This window comes from Pongo abelii, chromosome 14 (assembly GCF_028885655.2).
Source record: "Pongo abelii isolate AG06213 chromosome 14, NHGRI_mPonAbe1-v2.0_pri, whole genome shotgun sequence".
In the NCBI taxonomy this organism is placed as follows: domain Eukaryota; kingdom Metazoa; phylum Chordata; class Mammalia; order Primates; family Hominidae; genus Pongo; species Pongo abelii.
This window is the reverse complement of record NC_071999.2, coordinates 116,872,418-116,896,956: the sequence shown is the minus strand read 5'-3', so window position 1 is coordinate 116,896,956 and position 24,539 is coordinate 116,872,418. Positions and strand designations below refer to the sequence as shown.

Below are 24,539 nucleotides of genomic sequence, written 5' to 3'. Positions count from 1 at the left end.
TGAGGCATCTCGACAGGGCTGCTCAGTACTGGGGCACTCTGTCCCCCACAGCCAGGCCACTGCCTCACGGGCCGCCCACCCACCCACACACACTTTCCCCTTGCTGTCCTGGTCCAGGGAAGCTCCTGGGAGCGTGTCTGGCTGGAGCGAGTGCATGAAATACGTGGGTTTGAGAAAGAACAGGGAAGCAATGAGCTGCTCGTAAAAAACTCATTCTCTCCTTTAAGCAAAGGGATGTTTTACTTAGAACAAAAATTTAGTAACAAAAACCATACAAATAGTTCCTGTGACTGCTGAATCGTATTTCCTAAGGAAAGAAGGGGCTGCCTTGGGCTTATCCTTCAAGGCCAATCTCACACAGACAGGCTTAGATATTTTTATCTCCCAGGTATCTCACAATATCCTCACCTAAGAAAGTTGAAAGGTAAGCTTTAGCTGTTTAAGGAAAAAAATACAACACTCGATTTAAATTAACCAGATCTGTCTTTTAATAGTTACCAGAATTTAGATGTTAATTCCCCAGAGGAAAAAATGCCCATGGCACAGTTTTTCTGGAAAAGTTCACGTGTAGACAGTGAAGCTTCTGAAGTTAGGCGTCAAATTAGTAGTGACAGTCTTTTTTTTAATCTTGAAAGTTCCTAGTTTTAAAGAAAGTAGAATCCATCTGGGGCATGTCTGCATCACAGGGTATCACTCAAGAGTCATCATCAGGCCAAAAAGACTCTGAAGGGAACCAGGAGGGTTTGGCCCTTGCTGTGGAAAGACGCTACTGAAAGTATAAGAGAACACCCTAATGCGCGGGTCAGGCACGAAACCGTACCACACCCCGCTAAGACATGGGACCAGAGAACACGTCAATGTCAGGCCGCTCCAGGAAAACCATCCACACAAACAGAAGCTAACCCGAGGTCGACACTGCCATGAAGCGTGTTTGCTGAAACTGCAGTTACCAGTGTCTTTACTGGACGCGAATATCCCTGAGGACACGGCTGTGCTGCTTCCTAAACATACATGACCACGATACTGTGTTTCCCCGGGTCTCCTTACCACCATCACTGCACCAGGCCCAGCATGCCCCAAGTCCTCCAGAGCCTTCTCCTGAGACAGCACTAGGGGCCACGTCAGACCCCAGGCTATAGCCTTTCACCATGCCCATCCCTGGTCCGGTCTGCCCTGCTGGGGCTGGTGGGTGTCATGGGGACCTCTGTGTAGACACGGACACCGGAGAGCGTCTCAGAGCTCCCTGCCCACACACTCAAGGGTCAGCGTCACTCATGTTTCCTTCTGTTCCCATGGTACCTCCAAAAGGGTTTCCAAACAAAGTCACCACTGATTACCCTGGAGCATGTCAATCAGCCACATACCACCAAGCCAGTCACCACTTTAAAAGATGAGCTGGAGAACGAAACAGCCCTCTGAGGGACCCAGTCAGAGGAAACGCAGTCAGTGCAGTCGGGACTCAGGGAGACACCTGGGGACCCCTGCCCAGCTCCCTGCCGGAGGAAAGACTAGGGAAGGGAAGCGGGGGAGAAATGAAGGGCGTCGGCAGAGAGAGTAACAAGTAGAAACTTCGCCGATTTGGGAGCAGGCCGAAAAAGAAATTCTGTTGAGCTGCTAAAGAATTCTTCATTCTCATGTGATTTTCATTTCTGTCTTCCCAGTTACTACCAAGGAGTTAAGGAAAGTTCAGGAATACTTTGTTTAGTGTCACCATAACATCTCCAACCACGCAATAAGTTTAGCCAAAAACTGCAATATTCCAAATTCTTAAATTCTCAACAGCAACCAATTTACGCTCAAGTTGAAAATCTGGCAAGCACCGTGCGCCTTCAGCACACGCGTGGGTCCGGATTTTCCCATCACACACGCTCTCCCCCATCCGAGGTGCCTGTTTACTTCTGGTCCGCGTGGGTTCAGGTTTCGAAGAGCTTGCTGAAGGCGGCCCCCACCTCGGCGATCATGTCGGAGGTGGTGGTGGAGCGACCGTGCTTCTGAAAGGCTTGGTGGTTGCACTGCCTGGTAAGAGAGCAGGCGCCAAACGCAGCCACCAGGAGAGGGCTGGACCTGCAGAAAAGGGGACAGCAGGAGGTGTGGGGAAGTGGGCGTCGTGGTCCGGGGGCTGCAGCTACCCTGGGCTCTGGTTTTGACTCCTGTTTCAATCTCAGGACCCCAAATTGTCAATTTCAAGACTGATAGGCCTCTGAGGAGAAAGCAGGTTTATCACAGCAAAAACCACCATTAACCCTCCACTACTCTCTGCAGGAGGCACACGGGAAACGTCTATGTACTCGGAGACAGGGCCAGGGCACACAGCGGGCCAGGTGTTCCCGGGGAAAGCCAGGCGGCACAAGCTGCTTAGCCCTGTTTGACTGTGCTCTCAGTGCCCGGGTGTGGAGGGCCTCTGAGGTCTGAGAATGTGGATTCCTGCTACCAGGAACGAGGCTCCATCTCCTGGGAGGGGGCGGAGGGAACGAGAGTGAACCCAGCAGAATGAACAGTAAGACTACTGCCCACACCCTGCCTCCTTGGCTGTCAAATTCATGTGGACACACCTAGTTTGGGGGATGGTCCCAGACTCTGCCATCCCGGCAATGAGGACAGATGAGGCCACTGGATGACAGGCCTGCCCACCCTCCAGAAGCCCGGGTCTGCCACACCTAGCACCTGCAGCCACCACCCTGATGGGCTCACAGAAGAGAAATGGAGATGCTTAGAGGTATGGGAACTGCTTGCATTCATAAAATTCTCTGACTACAGAACTGGGCCAAGGGCCCTGGTCCTAGAATTCTGCTGTCTCTTAAGAAAATTCATATCTTTAAGAACAAGTGTCTAAGTACGCCTTGACCCTGTCTGTTTTCTATCTTAGTATTCTGTGTTACAGAGAGTAAACCACTCAACTTCCCAGAACAGCATGCTGCTGGGCCTTGGTTGCATCTCGGAACTCTCTGGAGAGCTCTGAAGACCACCCCTGCCCCAGGCCCCATCCACAGTGAATGATGGACAGGCCCAGGCCCAAGTGTGGGGTGGAAGCTTCTGCCAAGAGGGTTCACCTGTGCCGAGATCTCTCCAGTGAAGCCTAGAGTTCATTCTCAGTGTTTCCAGGGCTACTTATTCAACGCATGAGCTACTGAAATAGCTTAGAAAAATCAGACGGTTTCAAAGTAGAATAAATGAAGACATGTGGCCTTACCCATTTGTTTTCTCCGGTCCAGCAAGGAGCGCCCAATGTACTAGGACGCCCAGGGAGCCCGACAGGAGGTCCCCTTGCCCTCCACACCTGCGGCTGCTGCCTTCCTGGCTGCACACAAGCACTACACAGGGCAGAAATGAGAGCAGGTGTCAGCACGGCCATGTGTATGAATGTGACAGTAGCCACGGCTGTGGAAGGCCACACGGCAGGCAGAGCCACACCCTCCAGGAGCAGCCTGAGGCTCCACTCACATCCTGCCCGCTACGGCTCTTCCCTGTTTGTTCCAAGGGTTGGAGGCAGCCTCTGTTTTACAGAAGGGGAAACCAAGACACGCAGTGGTGAGGCTGCCCCAGACCCCGCTGTGTAGCACAGAAGGTTGGTGGAGACACCCGCAGCTTGGAACCGCCTCAGACGAGCCCAAGCAGACAGCTCTGAGCAGGGCAGCGCCAGCCTCCAGCTCCTCCCACCAGCTCCCGGGGAACCAGCCCTCACTACTCCAGAGTTCACCTTAAACCACAGCTCAGCCATACAGGGCAACACCGAGCGAGGCCTCCACCGGCCTCATAATGTCACGTATGCCTATGTATGTGGGAATTCTCTATTTCTTTGGAAAATATTTTGAAAACCAGGTGTTACATTCTCTGAACCTGTTAGACCCAAGAGAGCCTTCCAGTGATTAAAAACTCTCATCTCAAAGGTGTCAGAGTCCCTCTGAGAACATCTGTTGTGTTCCTTGTGCACAGCTGTGTGTGGATGAGTGTTCAAGGGCATGTGCGAGGCTGTGTGCATGACCATGCATGTGTGTAAGTGAGTGTGCGAGGGTGTGTGAGGCTATGAGCACAACTGTGCATGTGTGAGTGTGCGAGGGCGCGTGAGGCTGTGAGCACAACTGCATGTGTGTAAGTGTGAGTGTGCGAGGGCGCATGTGAGGCTGAGCACAACTGTGCATGTGTGTGTGAGTGTGCGAGGGCATGTGTGAGGCTGTGAGCACAACTGCGTGTGTGAGTGTGTAAGGGCGCATGTGAGGCTGAGCACAACTGCATGTGTGTGTGAGTGTGCAAGGGTGCGTGAGGCTGTGAGCACAACTGCGTGTGAGTGTGCGAGGGCGAGGCTGTGAGCACAACTGCATGTGTGTGAGTGCGAGGGCGTGTGTGAGGCTGTGAGCACAACTGTGCATGTGTATAAGTGCATGCGTGTGCACATATGTGCATGTGAACGTGAGTGTACAAGTGTGGATGTGCACACACCCGCCCACAGATGCCTCAGTGTTCTACCCTGATTTTGGTACCTAGTCAGCAGCCCCCCAGCTCAGCAGGTGAGTGCATTCGCTGCTCATCATCTGTTCAGAGCTGAATGGAGGGGGCTTCCATTTTCAGAGCTAACAAGGGCATGACTCCCCAGATGCCTCGCTAACGCTGGGCCCGGCTTCTGCCCTGCTCTCACTTGGCTCTTGCTGAAGCCTCCCCAGGCTCCGTGGGACTGGCCGGCTGAGACACGCCACACTAAGTGCCTGAGATTCCACTACCAGCATCAGCTTCAGGGCTTTTCTGCACTTTCCAGTCATTTTGATAAAAGAGAATGAAATGCAATAAAATACCCAAATAACTGCATGGATCGTGGATGCCACAGGTGAGATGAAAGTGGCAGCTGGAGACGCGGGACCCCGCACTGTGCCCTGCTGTTGCAGGCACCCTCCTGCCAGACTGCTTCTCATAACTGAGGCACGGGAATTCAACCAACGGGTAAGGCCCACGGCTCGAAAGCCTGCCCTCATCACTGTCACCTCCCCTGGCAAAACAGTGAAAAGTCAAAACATGGACTCTGAAGAAGGTGTGGTTGACGAGCTCATTAGGAATCCCTTTGTGTGAATGCGTGTGAACACGGGTGTGCACGGGAGAGGTCTTCCAGGGCTCACGCTCGGTGTGGCCATACTGACTGACCTGGCACCGGCCCATGCACAGAGGGCAGCCGCCACTTACCCTGCTGGCCATTGGAGAGGATGTCGCGCTCTCCTTTCTGGACCACCGTCACGTTGCCCAAGGCTTGGCTGAGTCTTAGCACAGATCCATGGCTATCATTGCTGTCCATAGGGCCTCTGAGCTATGACAACACAGGAAGACACAGAAAAAGCAAAGTCTTCCTCAGACACACGACATGACAGATAGCCCTGTCCCATCCGCCATGAGACTCACGCTCTCGTGTCTAACGGGATCACCCAGGCACCTGTCCCATCCGCCATGAGACTCACGCTCTCGTGTCTAACGGGATCACCCAGGCACCTGTCCCATCCGCCATGAGACTCACGCTCTCGTGTCTAACGGGATCACCCAGGCACCTGTCCCATCCGCCATGAGACTCACGCTCTCGTGTCTAACGGGATCACCCAGGCACCTGTCCCATCCGCCATGAGACTCACGCTCTCGTGTCTAACGGGATCACCCAGGCACCTGTCCCATCCGCCATGAGACTCACGCTCTCGTGTCTAACGGGATCACCCAGGCACCTGTCCCATCCGCCATGAGACTCACGCTCTCGTGTCTAACGGGATCACCCAGGCACCTGTCCCATCCGCCATGAGACTCACGCTCTCGTGTCTAACGGGATCACCCAGGCACCTGTCCCATCCGCCATGAGACTCACGCTCTCGTGTCTAACGGGATCACCCAGGCACCTGTCCCATCCGCCATGAGACTCACGCTCTCGTGTCTAAAGGGATCACCCAGGCACCTGTCCCATCCGCCATGAGACTCACGCTCTCGTGTCTAACGGGATCACCCAGGCACCTGTTAAAGGCCGCGTAGGTAGGAGGATGCCCAGGATTATCACCTGCAGTGAGTCTTCCGAGCAAATCCTGACACGGTGCCTGCTCCAGTGCCCATCGTCTACCTGATCAGAGCAGGCTGAAGGAGGACCACCCAAGGCTGGGTTCTGAGAGCTTTGCAGGAGTAATACAAATTCCAGTCGTACTGGGCACTAACACTGATGGGACACTTACCATGTGGGGACTCACGGCTTTACACAGGTTTCCTCATCTCATCCTCACAACCCCGTGAAGCAGATGCCATCATCACATTACAGATGAGGCACTCAGGACACAGACAAAGTGATCTGTCCAGAGTGCACTGCAGGAGGGGCTGGCTGATCCGAGTCCCTGCCTGTCCCAAGCCCAATACACCATCGTTCATCCAATCCAAGCGCATTAATGGGAAGACGCGCCATCCGCTGGGAGAGGTACAGCGATTACTTGCATATGTGCCCACAGGGACAGGCTGGGCAGAAGCATGGAGCTCGTCCTTCACCCTCTTCAGGATGAATGGGGCTTGCGTCCACCCTCCAGGGGGTCCACTGACTCACCACAGCGTCATACAGTCTGCTGAACTCCATGTGGTTGGGAGTGAGCACAGCCTTCCGGTAGCCTTGGATGAGGGCCGGCTGCTGAGCGACCAGCCATAGGCCATCCTGCACAGAACAAGGAGCCGTGCTCACTGCACAGGCCTTCTGGGAGTCTGAGCCAGGAGGAGAGAGGTCAACTCACCGCGTCGATGACAACAGGGATGTCCCTGGCCTTTGACGCTTCCAAAATGCCCTGCCAGAAGAGAAAACCAGACTGAGCACCACGCCTGCTGCTATGGTGTGGATATGTGTCTCCTCAAAACTCATGGTGAAACTTAATTGCCAATGGAAGGGTCCTGGGAGGTGGGGCCTTTAAAAGGTGATGTGGCAGTGTCCTCATAGGTGGATTTAATGACCTTTAAAAGGGGCATAAGGGTCTCTCTCCTGCCCTTCTGCCCTCCCCAGATGCCGGCACCTTGATGTTGGACATCCACCTTTAGAACCGTGAGCCAGTAAATGCCTGTTCATTATCAACTACCCAGTCTGTGGTACTGCTACAGCAGCACAAAACAGACTAAGACACTTTTCCCAAGAGTGAAAGAAAATTGAGCAGACTCTTAATAAAATGCAACATCAGGCCATCAAACAATAAATGGAAAATAATCAAGTAAATGAATAAAATAGAGAAGCAGAAAGACCCAATGAACTCGCAGAGCCCCTAAATAAGGCAGGACACGGGGAACTCTGAAAGACGAAGCCCAGTGGAAACACTATAAACAACAGCTGGGCTCCTAGGCTAACCCATGAAGACACCCCCCGCCCTAGCGAGGGCTTCCAGTTCTCCAACAGATACTAATATGCAGCATTCGGAGGCAAGAAATCTGAATTCCTGAAAATTCCCCAAATCATTAGTCATTATGTATTTTTCATATCACTTTACTTACATGTTTTAAAATAACAACAATAATAAACAGGGAATCATTTTTCCCTGATAGGATTACTGTGAAGGTTTCAAAGGTTTTCTATTAAAAAAAAAAAAAACTACATGTATAGATACACACACATATATGTAATCAATATTTGGTGGTTTTTATTATTATGAACCAATACATTGTGACAAGATTATACACTGCAGTAGCATGTAAAGTGATCTTGACTTGATAGAAAACATTAAACAAAATACATGCTAAGAATAAAGTATTGAAAACTAAAGCCATGTATATTACATGAAATTTGAAAGCTAACAAAGCATTAGCTGCTCGCCTAACAAAGTGCTCATTTCAGCCTGTTTATGACGCACATTCCAGCCGTAGGAAAGTGTGTATTTGGCTCTGACACTGGTCCGAGCATTAGCAGTGTGTCCTGAAGCCCCTTCCAGGGAGGCAGGTAACTAAGACTTCATGGAAGCTTATTCCCTTTATTAACAATAAAAATTCTTTGTCTGCTTGCCCTGAGTTTGGCTTTACTGCTAAAACTGGCAGGCTTTTGCTGCTAATTCAGATTTTAGATCAGTTTCTGATTTCACGTTGCAGTATTTGGTAACAATCTGACATTTTCATCTGTTTCTGTGTTTTCTTTTAATGTATTTGCAAATAGTAGTCAAAAGTGAATATTCAAACCCTGGAAAATGCAATGTTACATGGGTCTCCTAGAAAGGTCTGCAGCATGAGAGCACCCAGTGTAGAAGGGTGTCCCCACCCATGGGAAAGCAAACCATGGTACACTAAGGAGAAATCTGGGGGCATCTCTCAAAAATTTAAACGTCCTCACTCTGATTCAGCAATGGAACTTCACCCAAAAGAGTGGACAAAACACATAGATTCAGGACACCACTGATGTTAACATGAAAAAAAAGCTGAAAACAGTGTAAATGAACTAAATACACTGTAGTAGATCCATAAATTCTGATGTAGCTGTTAAAAATAATGAGTATCCACATATCCTTCCATGAAAAAGTCCCCAGGACACACTGTTAATGAGTGTGAAAAGAGCACAGTGTGAGGACAGGTGCACTGGTCAAGAGCCTGCGCTCCAGATTCAGACAACGTGGGTTCAAAGCAAGCCCAGGAACCAGAAGACTTAATGTTGTTAGACATACCCCCAACTGATCTTCAGTTTCAACATCATCCCTACCAAAACTGCAGCTGCCTATTCCACAAATCAGCAAGCTGATCCAAAACTGGAATGCATGGGACCCAGGAGAGCCAATACAACCTTAAAAAGAGCGAATTTGGAGGACTCAGGCTTTCCGATGTCAAGGCTTCCTACGCAGCCACAGCAGTCAAGACCAGGCAGTTGCAGTACAGCTGTACAGATCAACAAAACAGAAACAAGAGTCCAGAAATAAGCCCTCACATTTAGGGTCAACGGACTGTCAGGTAGGATGACAAGTTGGGAGGAAAGGAGTCTCTCCAGCACATGGTGCTGCAACAGCTGGACACCCACAAGCAAAGATTGACGCTGGAGCCTCCTTCTACCACACCAGCATCAGCTCGACATGCACCACACAGCTAAAGTAACAGCCAAAACAATAAGGCTCTTAACATGTAGGAGTAAACCTTGGGGTAGGCAGAAGCTTCTGAGATAAGACACCAACAGCACAAGGGACAAAAGAAAAAACAGCTAAATTGGACTTCAAAATTAAAAACCTGTGCTGTAAACAAAACCATCAAAGAAGTGAAAAGACAACCTACAGAATGAGAGGATATCGGCAAATCGTCTCTCTGATAAGGAACCTGTGTCTAGAACGTATATGAAGAACTCCTAAAAGTCAGTAATAAATAAAAAGGCAAAAAACAGTTTTCAAAGTGGGGAAAGGGTATGAACAGACACTTCTCCAAAGAAGATACCCAAACAGGCCAGGCGTGGTAGCTCACGCCTGTAACCCCAGCACTTTGGGAGGCTGAGGCGGGTAGACACCTGAGGTCAGGAGTTCGAGACCAGCCTGGCCAACATGGTGAAACCCCATCTCTACTAAAAATACAAAAATTAGCTGGGTGTGATGGTGGGCGCCTGTAGTCCAAGCTACTTGGAGGCCAAGGCAAAGGAATCACTTAAACCCAGGAGGTGGAGATTGCAGTGAGCCAAGATCACACCACTGTACTCCAGCCTGGGTGACAGAGTGAGAATCTGTCTCAAAAAAAAAACAAAAAACAAAAAAAGATACCCAAACAGCCAATGAGCACATGCAAAGATGCTCAACAGCATCAGCTGCCAGGAAAACGCCAACCAAACCACAATGAGGTCGCTCCACGCCCACTAGAGTGGCTGCTAAGTAGACGACAACAGTAACAAGTGCTGGGGACAATGTGGAGAATCAGAGCCCTCGCATACTGCTGGAGGGAATGGGAAACAGCCGCTATAGGAAACAGCGACAGGGCCTCAAAATGTGAAACACTTGACACCTAGGAGAGTGAAAACATCCACACAAAAAGTGGAAACCAATTTTCCATAAATTAATGAACAGATAAACCAACGGTGGTGTATGCGTACAGTGAAATATTAGATACAAAAAGGAATGGAATACTGATACATGCTACAACACAGGTAGCTCTAAATATAAAATTATGCAGTGACATAACTAGTCACTAAATAGCACACATTGCGTAATTCCATTCATATGAAATGTCCTGAACAGGCGAATCCAGAGAGACAGAAAGCATACTAGCTGAGTGGCTGCCAGGAACTGGGGAGACTGGGGAACAGGGAGCAGATGCTAACGGGGATGGGCTGCTTCTAGAAGCAATAAACATATTCTAAGGTTAATCATGGTTATGGTTGCACAACTATGAATATACTTGAAGCCACCGAATAGTTCACTTTAAATGGGTGAAGGGTATGGTAGGTAAATCAGCTAAATAAAGTCGTTTTTAAAAAACCATCTTTGCAGTTTCTTTGCTACAAGATCCCACGGGCGTCTTGAATCCTTGCCAGGACTCAATCTGTCATCAGAAGAATGGGGCTATGAATAGAAATCTACCTAATCGGGTTGTTTTCAGGCCTACACCAGATGATGACCTCATTCAGGAATGTCGACGAAGTAGGAAGCCTCTGCTCCGCGCCAGACACGAGCTGGAAGCTGACAAGGAGGCGGCAGCCCACGCTAGATGAGCTGAGGGCTCTCAAGACCACGGCAAGAGTGTGCGGGAACCAGAATGCGAGGTCCGGAGTCTGGGCTGCAGGGACAGCGACGCACACCCTCACTTCCCACCTTTCACACTTCCACGCAGTAGAGTGGTTTTTTAAGATACCAGTTTTTAAATTATGAACTTAAATTCACAAAGAAAATAACCTGAAGCAGAGAACTCTGGCTTGTTCACCTTTAATTCATCCGCACCCCCAGCTTGCAGAGCTGGACAGGGAGCAGCAGCCGTGCACTGCAGACCTGCAGCCTGCAGATGGGACTCCCCACTGAGAGCCTCTCCCCGGGGATGACAGAGGGTTCTACTGCTCCTAAACATGGCCACCTCCTACTTCCCGGTGAGCGGGTAAGACCTTAAAGCTCAAAGACGGGCTCCCGTGCCGACTCTACGCCGCTTTCCCTGGTCTGTGCAGTGTCAGCCTGCGTCTGCCTGCCCCTCAGAGGACTCATCCTGCACTGCTGGCTCCGTCACTCGCCGCCTTCAAGCCCCGCAGCCTCAGAGACTCCTCCATTAACTAAGCACCCAACAGAGTGCCATGCAGATGGCTGGCATTTTCAGGGTGACTGCTGATCTGGGGAACACAAAATGGCCAGGCACCTTCTAAGGGCTTTAAGCGTAGTCCCTCACTAATGCCCAGCCTCTGATCCCCATGCAGTCACCACGCCTTGCACAGTGAGCACCCTGTGGCACCAGGCCATCTGGCACACTGTGTCTTCCCCCAGGAGCTCTAACAGGGGTCCCCTGGAACTCGAGAAAGGGTCTCAGAGGGCAATCCCTGAGATGCATCTCCACAGGAGCACAACCCCCAGCAGAGACACACCAGCCCAGGGAGCGTCAGAGGACGCAGGGAACACAGAGCTGGCAGGTACACAGAGCTGGCCTGGGAGGTACACCCAGGCCTGACCCCAAACCTCTGTCAGCTCCTCAGTCCTGCTCACCCTCTCCTCACATCAGACATAAAACATCTGAGCAACTCCACACACACACCTCCTGCAGCTGCTCCGTGAGAAAACAGTCGGGCCCGGAGGGAAGCAGATCTCAGCACAGTTCCTCACCACCTTTGCATTCAGTTTCTCCTCCATCCCTCAAATCTTATCTCAATCATGCCATGAAGAGGCACATGGAACACTACACAAAATGCAAGAGAAATGCCTCTGTTCCAACTTCACGCCTAAGGGCTAAGCCTGTCATGAGGGAAGTGAGTGAGTATACACATTACCTGGACATTTCTGAGAAGCGCATCATCTCTACCCAAGCCAGGTCCTACGACAAGAGCATGGAGCCGGGGGAGCCACTTCTCCACCTCATGAACAGCACTGGGGCTGTCGCTAAAGAAGGAAAGGAAGGCCAGGATGGTTACCCACAATTTCTCATTTATTTACTGTCATGTATTTGTTTACATTTTATTTTGAAAAAATAATTTACAAATAGTAATGACTCTTAAATAATTTCTGTAATTTAGATTTATTATTCAATCAGTACAAAAGGCTCCCATGTACCCTTCGCCCAGCCTCCCCTGAGGTTAACGCCTCACACATCCACATTCCGGATCAGCATAACTAAGTTCACATTGGTTAATACTATTCATTAAACCACAGCATTTTCCAAATTTCCCATTTCCTCTTGATGTCCTCTTCCCGTTTCAGGACCCAAACCAGGCCCCACACTGCATGTGGCCATTGCCTCTCCCTGATCTGTCTTTTAATGCCCAGATTTAGATGCCTAGCTTTCAACAGTTAAGACAAGTTAGAAACAGTGATGGCTATTTTCAAAATCATCTTTGCCCTCTAAAGTTAGCCAGTTTGTTTCCATCACATACATGTGTGGTTGTAAAGCCTACTTTGTGTGCTCATAGACCAGGCCCCACACAACGCACTGATCCTGCTGCAGTTTCTCATTCAGAACAAGGCAGGGGTTTGCTTTTTGAGAACTCCTTCCTGTTCGGTGTGACCTCTCCTAGAGCACACTATTAAGGCTTCTGTCCCCTTTCCTCCCCGACAAGCTCCCTTGTCAGGGTCACCCCGCACTGTGAGATGCACCAACTGTTCTCAGGCCTCATCTCCAACTGACCCAGAGTCGCACACACAGGCCCTTCTAGAGCTGTCTGGAAACAGCGGCTTCACTGACTCCTGGAAGCCCCTGCTGCCTCCTCCCCAGCCCGTGCTCCCAGCATCTGAGTGCCAAGTCCCCCTGCCCCCAACCCCAGCCCCCCTCCGCCTCTTGCTCCCTCGTCGTCCAGCTTTAAGCACCGTCCACCTGTGCATGACTCCCAAGTCCATGTCCCCACTGTCCAGTGCCCACTAGCCACATTCCCTGGATGTCTAACTGGCAGCCAAACTGCGCCCCACACCCAACGCCTCATCTTCATCCCACCCAAGCCCGTTTCCACCACATGGAGTGACCACTTGCTCAGACCAAAACCCTTGGTGGAGTCCATGCCACTTGCCTTTTCCAATCCAATCTGTCAGCAAATTCTGCCCCCAAACTTTCCAAACATACCCAGAATCTGGCCCCTCTCACCATCTGACTGCACCCTTCCCTCCCACAGGTCCTTACCACAGCCTCCACCCCGGCCCCAGGGGCCCAGCCCAACAGCCGCCAAGGAGCCTTTATGACCCACACTGGCCCTGCCCTGCTCACTCAGGGCCAGAGCCACAGCCCTAACAGCAGCCCCGCACCCTCTGGGGCCCAGCCCTGCACCTCTTGGTCACCCGACACATCACAGCACCCCACCTGGAGCTCCGCGCCGTCTCCTCCCTGGTGTGGAGAGGCCGGGCTCAACCCAGGCGTCATCACACTGTGCGGCTGCCCCGAACGCCCCTCTGCCCCCTCTCACGGCCCCTCCCTGCTGCCACTCTCTGTGCTTCCTTCACCACCTGCCATCCTCCTCTCTGTCTCCAGAGCAGCACAGCCCAATCCAGTCGGTGCAGACACACACAATGAGAAGTCAACAAGAGCAAAAGCTCTGCTCCCGCGCCTCCCAGCTGCGTTTCAAGCCCTCAGTGGCCACAATCCTGGACGGCACACAGAACACCTCCACACAGCAAGCTCTACAGCACAGGCTGTCTTGGGGAGCCCCACAGGGGCAGGTATTTGCCTGCCCAGTTCCACACTGACCCATGGAACGCAGGCTAGGGCCTGGCACCAGACATATGTGCCGAGTGCAGGAAGGGTCTTGTTATTGCTCAGAGGCCCTTCGTTTCCACCTTCTGCAAACCTGTCACACACAGCCCACAGGGCCTCCCTGCCTCTGGAGCTGGGCCCCGGCCATCTCCAACAGGCCCAAGTTCCCCTCACCCACCTCTCCACCCCTCCGTGTCTGTCTTATTCTGACCACAGAAGAATGGGCTCCTTCATTTCCCTACTTCCTCTACAGCACCTGCTGACAAACTCTGAGGATGGAAAATCCATCAGGACGCTGTCGGTGTCAGTGCCAAAACCCCAAACGATGCAGGAGGCAAAGAGAACCTACGAGAACCCGGCGCAGAGCAACTCACAGAACTGGGTGGACGATCAGCTCCGGGCTGTAGGCCTTAATCACAGGTGCGGCTGCACTGGCACAAAACACGTGGGACAAATCTGCGCCCTGAGGAAGGAGCACAAGAGGCCGACTCAGGGACCCAGTCCACAGGCTCCAGAAGGCTCCGGCATCGCTGCCCACCCGCCAGACACAGGCGTCCAGCGCTCATTACTCAGCCCTGGTGACACCGACACGCATGAGAAACGTACTAGCTCGGGTTACACCCAGCCAGGTGGCTCAGCAAAGGGCCAGGGCGCAGAGCACAATACCTAACAAGAAAGACTTTGCCGCCACTGCAGAGGCAGGGCCAGAGCCACGCACACCAGCATGGCCCAGCTCGGCCTGGTCACCCTCCAGGAGGAAGGGTCACAGGAAGAGGCCGGCCGTTAGCACTTGCTCAGCGCGTGGGAAACGGCAGGATCAGCTGCTTCAACTGGGACCTACAAAGGCATCCCAGGTGCACTTTGGTGGAGCACAATACAAATCACGCTGCAGGTTTTAAAAATGGGCTTCAATTGAGGCCAGGTGCAGTGGCTCACACCTGTAACCCCAGCACTTTGGGAGGCCGAGGTGCATGGATCACGTGAGGTCAGGAGTTCGAGACCAGCCTGACCAACAGAGAGAAAACCTGTCTCTACTAAAAATACAAAAAAAATTAGCCGGGTGTGGTGGCAGGTGCCTGTAATCCCAGCTACTCAGGAGGCTGAGGCAGGAGAATCGCTTGAACCCAGGAGGCGGAGGTTGCTGTGTGCCGAGATCCCGCCATTGCACTCCAGCCTGGGCAACAAGAGCGAGACTCCATCTCAAAAAAAAGAAAAAAAAAAAATGGACTTCAACTGAAGTGATCTTGTTCATGAACAGGATGTCAGGATAGACTTAAAGGTGTTTCTATTGCCTATGATTACCCTAAGATGTTATTTAGATTTCTATCAGAAAACATTTGCTTTAATCATATTTAAATAATCAAACTCTCTACCAGAAAAATCCCAATAAAGAAATTTTAAGTAAACATACCACTTTGAGAGCTGAGATTGCTGCAAAATATGGGGCTCCAGTGTACCTAAAAAGAAGGTATTTAGAGTCAAAAACTTCTGAGAATAAGGTATCAAGCATACCTTGATCAATAAATAGGTTATCAATAAAAAACAGGCAAAAATAATATAGACATGGTTTATCAATAAATAACAGAGACATGAAGCACACAGCACAAATCCAACACCTAGAAGATGCTCAGCAAATGTTCAATGAACATGAACCAGGTTCGACTAGAAATGTCTTTTTTTTTTTGAGACAGAGTTTCACTCTTGTTGCCCAGGCTGGAGTGCAATGGCGCGATCTTGGCTCACTGCAACCTCCGCCTCCTGGGTTCAAGCGATTCTCCTGCCTCAGCCTCCTGAGTAGCTGGGATTACAGGCATGCACCACCACACCCCGCTAATTTTGTATTTTTAGTAGAGACAGGGCTTCTCCATGTTGGTCAGGCTGGTCTCAAACTCCCAACCTCAGGTGACCCACCCGCCTTGGCCTCTCAAAATGCTAGGATTACAGGCATGAGCTACAGCACCCAGCCAGAAATGTCAATCTTTTACATAAAACCTTCATGCATTTCAGGAGAGTGAATCTCTGGCAGTAATGCCTGCAGTCTCTCTGCAATGTGAATGTTCAAGGAGCTGACCGCAGGCTTCTGCCTGGAGAGAAGAAAGTGACAACCACATGTTCGGAGCAGTCAGGCATGGATAGGGTCCCAGAGTGGGCAGACCCGGTCCTCCAAGAGTAACAGTCAGCAGAGGCCAGATGGGGGCCACTTGGAACAAACAAGAAATGGCACCCACCACCCAGCTGCTTCCACCTCACTGTTCTGGAATCCCTGGCTCTCCAGGTCTAAGGGCACTTCAGGCACAGAAAGGAAGAGCCTTGCCCTGCATCAGATGGGCAAATGCAACCTTTATGTCCATTCCGAGGAGTGAAATGTTTTGCTAACCCAAGAAAAAGAGACCTGGGCAAATGCTCATACACGTCACGTTACATGGCCTTCTCCTGCAAAGCGGTGTCAATAGAAAGCGTTGTAAATGCAAAAGACAGTACAGAACAGGCAACATACAGGCACACACTCTTCCATCATGTGAAAACAAGCCTCACTAATAAGAGAAATGCATTAAAACAACAAGAAAGCTTGTCGAATTGACTAGCAAAGGTCCTCCAAGGGCTGCAGGGAACAGGTGCTCTTGGGAGGCAGCACACACTAACGCAATGGGGGGACAATTCAGCAGCATCACCAGCATGTAAAATGCACACATACCTGATCCAGTAACAACTCTAACACACCCTATGGCACGATCAACAGCTGCAAATGGAGGGATGGGTAAAGAGAGATACCACATACATGCAAACAGAAAGCAAGCAGAAACAGAAAGAGGAGCCGCGACAGGCTTTCCGTCAGAGGCAGAAGGTATCCTTCACACCCAAAGACAACTTACAAATAGCTACGTACCAAACACGGCAGCAAAACAGAACAGAAGCAAGCTAGGGATCTGTCAAATTTCATAAATGACTTTCAGTAACATCTTTAAACTGACAAAGTAAACCAAGAGGTTGCTGAGTGTTTCTATCCTAAACACAAAAAACATGCTTGTGGTATGAAGTCCAGTTAAATACGGAAAGCAGAAAGTGGAAAAAACAGGCTCATTTCCCCACTACAACAAAACTTCACACTGACACACACGAGGGAGTAATTCAGTCAGGGCTCCTCAGAGTTATTTCCTAGTTAATCAAAAAGTGGATCACTGAAAAATACTGAGTGTCCTATCAGGCTGCATTTGGAAATGATTACTGAGGTCAAACTAGACAGCGTGAATAACAGGCAGGTAAGCAGCCAGCCAGCAACTGACTTTTTAAACACCAACACTGCACATCAGCTACTTACTCCTGACAGCCTCCAACTACGCCTATTCTTCCGTCTTGCCCTTTGTGCTTTGTGGAAGACAGAGGAGGTATGATATTTCTCACCAGCTGCAAAGTATTTTCCATATCCTTTATTGAATGTGCTTTACGTAGCGAAAACGCTCTTTCTAAAACTGAAAGACAAGAAAAATGAATAATTCAGAAAGGTAAACAGATATTGTTAGTACACATAATAGCCCATTAGCCAAAACCCTCTCCAGTTATTATGAATGCTATAGATTTGTACCCAGTGGATTTCTGTAAGCAAATATGATGTTCAAAATTACATTAACACATGCAATTTTTTTTTTTCTTTTTTTGAGACGAACTCTGACTGTCACCCAGGCTGGAGTGCAGTGGTGTGATCTCAGCTCACTGCAACCTCTGCCTCCCGGGTTCAAGCAATTCTCCTGCCTCAGCCTCCTGAGTAGCTGGGATTATAGGCGTCTACTATCACACTTGGCTAATTTTTGTATTTTCAGTAGAGATAGGGTTTCATCATGTTGGCCATGCTGGTCTAGAACTCCTGACCTCAAGTGATCTGCCAGCTGCAGCCTCTCAAAGTGCTGGGATTACAGGCGTGAACCACTATGCCCAGCCTGAACACATGTAATTAACACATATAGTAACACATGCTATTTATTTATTCATTTGAGACAGTCTAGTTCTGTCACCCAAACTGGAGTGCAGTGGCACGATCCTGCTCACTGCAACCTCCACCTCCTGGGTTCAAGCGATTCTCCTGCCTCAGCCTCCCGAGTATCTGGGATTACAGGCACCTGCCACACTGCCCTGCTAATTTTTGTATTCTTAGTAGAGACAGGGTTTCACCATGTTGGCCAGGCTGGTCTCCAATTCCTTACCTCAAGTGATCTGCCCACCTCAGCCTCCCAAAGTGCTGGGATTACAGGCACGAGCCACCCCACCAGGACAACATATGCTATTTCTATCAGGTTTATTTTTGAAATGTATCTGAAATTTTGGAAGACCATTTAATTTTCCAGAAAGTTTTATCAAGTAAAAAAATGATTACTTAATAAACTATCACTTCATTTCAATTTCCCTTTAGGATTATTAGGTCTTTTCTCTCCTCACAAACTAGAAAGCAAGCTCCCACCTGTAATCCACTGGGATGCTCAGAAGTCCGACAGATTCATCATATTACTCCCAACTGTATTCCAACACTCAACTGGGTATTAATTAAATAACCTAGAAATGGCATTCTAAATATGGCACACCTCTTAAATTGGGTTCAAAGTGGCATTTAAAGTAATTTCATCATCTTGAGTTGTCTCTAAACAGCTACACTTCAACTGGCCTTTCTTGAAGAGCTTCCTGTGTTGTATATTTTACCTTAATATTTAAAACAGCTCGGCTATGAGAGAAATGCTGGTATGTTCTATAGAGCTCAATGAATAAAGCATACATTCTCCCTAGAATGAAAGGATCTTTGCAAATATAAACAATATTTTTTCAAACAAGGCACTCAATATTTTTATCCTTCCAATTATCTCAGCAGCAGAGAAAAACCAGTGTCACAAGTTCCACTGACTGCAGCCCAAAGCTGACTGAGTGTTTCACGGCAAAAGAGCTTTGTCTTTTAACTCTTACAGTTTTACTTTTTACTCAACAAAATTTTTGAAGGAATTTTCTTTATGAGTAGATGTAACTGCCTTAGCTGATAGAGCAGATGCTGGGATTCCCCCAAGATAAAAAGATCCTATGAATCCCCATCAACCCAAATCCTTTTTTTTTTTTTTTTTTTTTGAAACAGAGTCTCACTCTGTCGCCAGGCTGGAGTGCATGGCACAATCTCGGCTCACTGCAACCTACGACTCCCTGGTCCAAGCAATTCTCCTGCGTCAGCCTCCTGAGTAGCTGGGACTACAGGCGCATGCCACCATACCCAGCTAATTTTTGTATTTTTAGCAGAGACGGGGTTTCACCACGTTGGCCAGGGTGGTCTCGATCTCCTGACCTTGTGATCTGCCCACCTCGGCCTCCCAAAGTGCTAGGATTACGGGCGTCAGCCACCGCGCTCAGCCCAACCCCAAACCTTTTCACCTTCTTCCAGACCCACACACAAGACCCGGCACAGAATCACTATAAACTGTGGGCCAAGGACAGACACAATGAGGCTTGCGGCACTACCTGCAGGGGACCGATGCACCCATCCTTGAAATCCCTCCAGGTGGGCTAAATTATGGTTTTAAAACAAAACACTTGTCTAGAAGAGACATTTATGGGGCCAGGCACAGTGAGATTACCGCTGTAATCTCAGCACTTTGGGAGGCCAAGGTGGGTGGATCACTTGAGGTCAGGAATTCGAGACCAGCCTGGCCAACATAGTGAAACCCCATCTCTACTAAAAATACAAAAATTAGTTGGGCGTGGTGATGCACGCCTGTAATTCCAGCTACTCCGGAGGCTGAGGCAGAAGAACTGTTTGAACCCAGAAGGTGGAGGCTGCAGTGAGCCAAGATTATGCCACTGCACTCCAGCCTGGGTGACACAGCAAGACTCTGTCTCAAAAAAAAAAAAAAAGCCATTTATGGATATCGATCAGCACCCTGTCTTTGTCGTGGGGAGCTGTTCTATGCACTGAAGGATGCTGACCAGCATCCCTGGCCTCTACCCAGTCAGCAGTGCATGCACACACCCAGTGGTGCCAACCAGAAATATCTCAACACTCCCAAATGTCTTCTGGGCGGGGCAAAATGAGCCTGGGTTAAGAACCACTAGTAGAGATGCATGCGTGTAGTTTTAGCACCTTTAAATATACCAGTAGTTCAAATTAAATATTTAAGGTCATATAAAATATAAATTGTGACTTATGAAATCACAGAGAAAAACAATTTAGTCAGACTTCAACTTACGGATGTTAAAAATTAACATTTATATCAATGTACCCTGCCTGATGAAAACAACTCCTAAATGGTAATACTTGATAAATGTGTATTTCTCACAATAAGAAAAGAAATAAAATGGTTCCACCAGATAATACTGTACATTTTCCAGGAGGCTTCTTTCTCCCAATATCCAAGATTCATATCTTATAAACATCTGTATCTTAAATTTCAGATTTAAGTCTTAAAAAAAGTACTATAGGTGAGGTATGAAATATTTAATGTCTATATCAAAAAGGGCAAATATCATAAACCCACATTGAACTACCCATTTGCACTTTGCCTCATAGTTGAAATAACCTATACATTGCCAGAAAGGATCTGACACAAAATTAAGCTGCATCCATGAGTCAAGGTGGAGCACCTGTCAGGTGGAGGGGAGCGCTGCTGCCCCTCTGCAACCAGTGTCGCCCAACACCCCCAGAAGGGCACGGCAGGGCCACCTCAGGGTCACAACTGCAGCACCAGAGCTCCCAGGTATGCTCTGTTCCAAGTGCTCGTCCTCTCCGCATCTGCGCCTCAGAGCGGAAAAGCTTCCCTTCTGCGTCACACTTTGCTGAAAGTCCTCCCAGTACTTTTGGTATTGGGATAGCACCTTTCTGATCTTTTTGGTTGAGAAAGAGGAGATATGCTAGAGTCCAGGCATGGATACGCTTAAAACCTACAGGCTTTAAAGCTAATACTAATTTTTGTTGTTATTCAAATAACGACAAGAACACATACAATTTTTCCTCCACTTCAAGGTAATCTTTATTAAAATGATAAGATATCAGGGGACTTAAACATCAAATACAATATACAAATATGGGCCACTTTCTAAGGCAGATTTATCTACAGTAGGTTAAGCATTAAAGTCCCATTTACCACAAGCCAAAAATATCAATTCTGATTGTGTAAAAACACACTACATTCACATAGCAATCTTCATAATACCTAGGAAGAAAACATGGGGAGGGGGGAATCCTGTTCTGAGCTATTCCTTTATCTTATATAGAAGGTCGTGTTTTGGAGCCCAAAATGTGCAAATCACCTTCATAGCAACTTGATCAACCCACCAGTGGGAGTCGCCTCCTCCTGCTCCTGTTCCATTGTGAAATCTCAAGACTGTCAGATTCCCAGTTCCCTGGCCATGATGCTACTCTAAGGGCTGGGTCTAAGAAACCTGGAGAACAAGAAGCATCATCTAGAAACTGAATATTTAAAGATTTACACATGAGGAAGATGGCTCTCAAATGTAAGCTAGCTTAAAATTATTTTAAAGTCATAACATAATTAATAGTAACTTTTTTGCTATATAATTTTAAAAATTCAAAGTGATACCAAAAGTAACTATTATTACATGTGGGGTTCTGAAACCTTTCAAGCACACAGACAACCTACATGGTAGGGGTTGACCTGGACATAAGAAGGAAGTTCTTATGTCTGGACTGGTGGAGAATCACCACCTACTACTGTCTGCCCACAGGGAACGTGGCACCATCCGCAAGCTGCAGCACTGACTGCTTCCATGTGGGACTCAATCACCTCGAACACAGACTGGCACAGAACAAGACACTTGATAAATGTTTGATGAAGTAAAGACATCGTGATTCACTCTCCTCACTAACAGCCAGTTTATCTTTCTTTTACAGATAAGGAAACTGGGGCCCAGAGAGAAACCTGTGCAGATGCTGTGGTTAGTAATGGACAAGCCAGGCCGTAAGACACTATTTTACCAAAGTGCTGCCATGTTTTTGTTTTTATTTTTGTGGGCACACAGTAGGTGTAAAATGCTGCCATTTTAAGGCAAAATAAGAAGTATAGCATTTTCACTTAACTAGAATTGTATTAACGCAAAGTAAAATCCAGGCTGCTCACCAGCATTCACCTAAGATAAACAGCTTCTGTTAGCAAAAGGGCCAAAGCAGGTCAACTAAACTTCCCAGCACTTGGCAGTGAAGCAAGTTCCAGCTGACTTACTGACGTCACCATTTGAACTTAACATTTCAAATGTTAACACAGAAACATTTACATATAAACATCAAAGTTCTGAAGGATAAAAAGGCCTTGACAATAGGTGACTTAAGATGTATCCCATTCAGTAACTCTTCAGGACAATTCTGAGTCTGGAAGAACAAGTTAAATTTGTTTGGCTTTTGTTTTAAGGAACCATGTCTGGGGAAGACTATCACTGCTGCTTTGTGCTAAAAGTGCTTTTAGTACTGGAAAATTCTACTTAAAAAAGCAAAAATACTTTAAGTTAATGTGAAGTATAACTAATTTAGAGCATCTAACAACAATCCCTAAGTTAACTGAAATATTCCCTAAAGCCTCAGTAATATACAACTCTACCTGGCTTTTCGTAAAAGTTTAGGCAGTCTGATAAGAAATCCTCAACCAAGTGCAATGAAAAATCTTGCTACTAATCAAGGTGGGTTAATTTAAGGTAAAGAGCTACAAATAAATAAATAAAGTGTTAAGAAGCCTCCCTGCTGGTGTGAGTGAGGTGCAGTGTAGGGTACTCTCTCAGCACCACCCAATGCATTCTCAGTGTGTGCCGATGAAAACAAAAAGCCAAAACTCTCTGACGATGCCCAACATACACACAAGGTAAAATCTGTCTAATGACTACAGCAACAAATGGTGCATTTAACCATTTCGGCCACTCACTGGCTGGAGAATCCTGGCTAAGTCACTTTCTCTGAGCTTCTATTTATCTTCCATACCAAGGTGGATAACAGCAATCTCTCCTTATGAGAAATGAGAAATGAGATATACACGAACTACTTCCTGTATAAAATATGTCAGATACACCAATACCAACAAGGCAAACAGAAAGACAAAAAACCCTATGAAGAGATGGGGCTCCAAGCACTTGCTCAGCTCCTGTTTAAATTCTTTCTACCTAACCCGTTCTATTTGAAAAGGTATCTCAGCGTGCAAGGACCAGCCAAGGCCAGGGCAGGGCCCTCGGGTACATCTGGCCAGCGCTTCAGGTTCTGGGGATGACTCAGGTGAACCTCCCTCCCCAAGGGACCTCCTGCACGCACACACACACCCTGACACGGGGCGGGCGAAGGAGGCCTAGCTGGTCCAAGGACGTGCAGGGTCTGTACTTGCCCAGTCGCACTGGGGCTTCAAGTTGGGGATGCAGACACCGCCCTGCTCCTGGTGTGCGCGAAGCCCGCTCAGCCAACCAGCTCGCCTGCACGCCCGCCGCGTCCCTGGGCCCCAGAAGGGCCCCCGTCTCCAGCTCGGACCAAACAGCAAGCCCGGAGTTGGCAAGCATCTTTCCCAGACCGGGAGCGGGGGCAGAGCAGAGCAAACGGATCCGACCAGCGCCCCGCGGCGCCCCAGGGTCCTCCTGCCGGCCCTCGGCCCCCCGTTCCCCGGCCACCACGCGGGTTCTGCCGCTCACGCCCGCTCCCGGGACGCGCACTGGCTCCGGCCCGGCGCCACTCTCTGCCCCTCTGTCACCCCGCGCGGAGGCTCCCGTCACCCCGAGCCGCGCCCAGCCGTCGCCGCGCCGTTCCAGGAGGCCTCCTGCCTCTCCCTACTCCGCCCCGCAGGCCACAAGGCGCCCTGGCCCCGCGCGCGGGCTGCCCCTCGGCGGCGCTTCCCCCTCGCGAGCCAGCAGAGGCGCTCAGCGGTCGGGTACCTGCGTCCAGTAGCGGCCCGTATAGCGCGAGTGCGGCCGAGAGCAATGCGACAACGGCCGCGCCGGCGACCGCAGTCCCGGCCCCCGCGCGTGTGACCATCCCCGGGCCAAATGGAGTCGACCTTACCTCGCCCGCAAGCCCGGATTGCCCCACAGCGAGGACCCAGGGCCATCGGGCAGCATTCCGGATTCCCAGCTGCCCCCGCGCCGCCGCCGGAAACGCAGCCATTGGAAGCTTTTTCCGGTTTCCCGACCGCCCCCGCCCCGCTGTCGGAAGTGGGATCCCAACTCGCTCAAATCACACCCCGTTCTAGATGATTGACAAGCGCGACGCCCAAGCCGGCCTGGCCCCAGCTCTGGCCTGAGAGAGTTCAGCTGGAAGGCAGGTTGAAGAGTGGTCTGGTTTGTGTTTATCGGCCCATTTTTAGGCATGCGGCGTTATAGAAAATGATTTTGCCGGCAGGTGGAGTGCCGAGGCCCACCATGTGCCCCCAGTGTAGCAGTCAGGTGCCTTTCTGCTCCAGGCGCAGCCTCTGCCCTGAACCCCAAACCAGCTCACCACGAGGCCAAACCAGCTCACTGCGAGGCCCCTTCGCTTTCCACCGTCTCAGGTCATGGCAGCTCTGTCACTCCAACGCTGAGGCCCAAACCCCTGGAAGGCACCCTGACCTCTCCTGCCCTGCCACCCACGCTCCTCCTGTGGCTGATGGCCTCTCACCTCCACTGCCACCCTATTTGAAGCCACCCTCATGGTGCTAGAGGAAACTTGTGGGGCCAGGTGCGGTGGCTCGCGCATGTGATCCCAATGCTTTGGGAGGCCAAGATGGAAGGATCATTTGAGCCCAGGAGTTTGAGACCAGCCTGGGTAACAT

The 24,539-nt window shown here is 49.6% G+C and overlaps 1 protein-coding gene across 8 annotated transcripts; it reads right to left on the bottom strand.

Annotated features, from left to right (window-relative positions):
* Positions 1 to 464: 464 nt before the first annotated feature.
* Positions 465 to 23,928, bottom strand: NAXD (NAD(P)HX dehydratase). 8 transcript variants are annotated; one of them, XM_024257612.3, is made up of 11 exons: positions 23,795 to 23,882; positions 21,086 to 21,192; positions 17,108 to 17,258; positions 15,200 to 15,245; positions 14,163 to 14,251; positions 11,885 to 11,993; positions 6,726 to 6,776; positions 6,545 to 6,649; positions 5,170 to 5,290; positions 3,191 to 3,311; positions 465 to 2,064 (listed from the first exon to the last, which is right to left on the bottom strand). In XM_024257612.3, exons 2-11 carry the CDS (start codon positions 21,117 to 21,119, stop codon positions 1,914 to 1,916), a joined length of 978 nt encoding a protein of 325 aa, XP_024113380.3. In that variant the 5' UTR covers positions 21,120 to 21,192; positions 23,795 to 23,882; the 3' UTR covers positions 465 to 1,913.
* Positions 23,929 to 24,539: the final 611 nt, after the last annotated feature.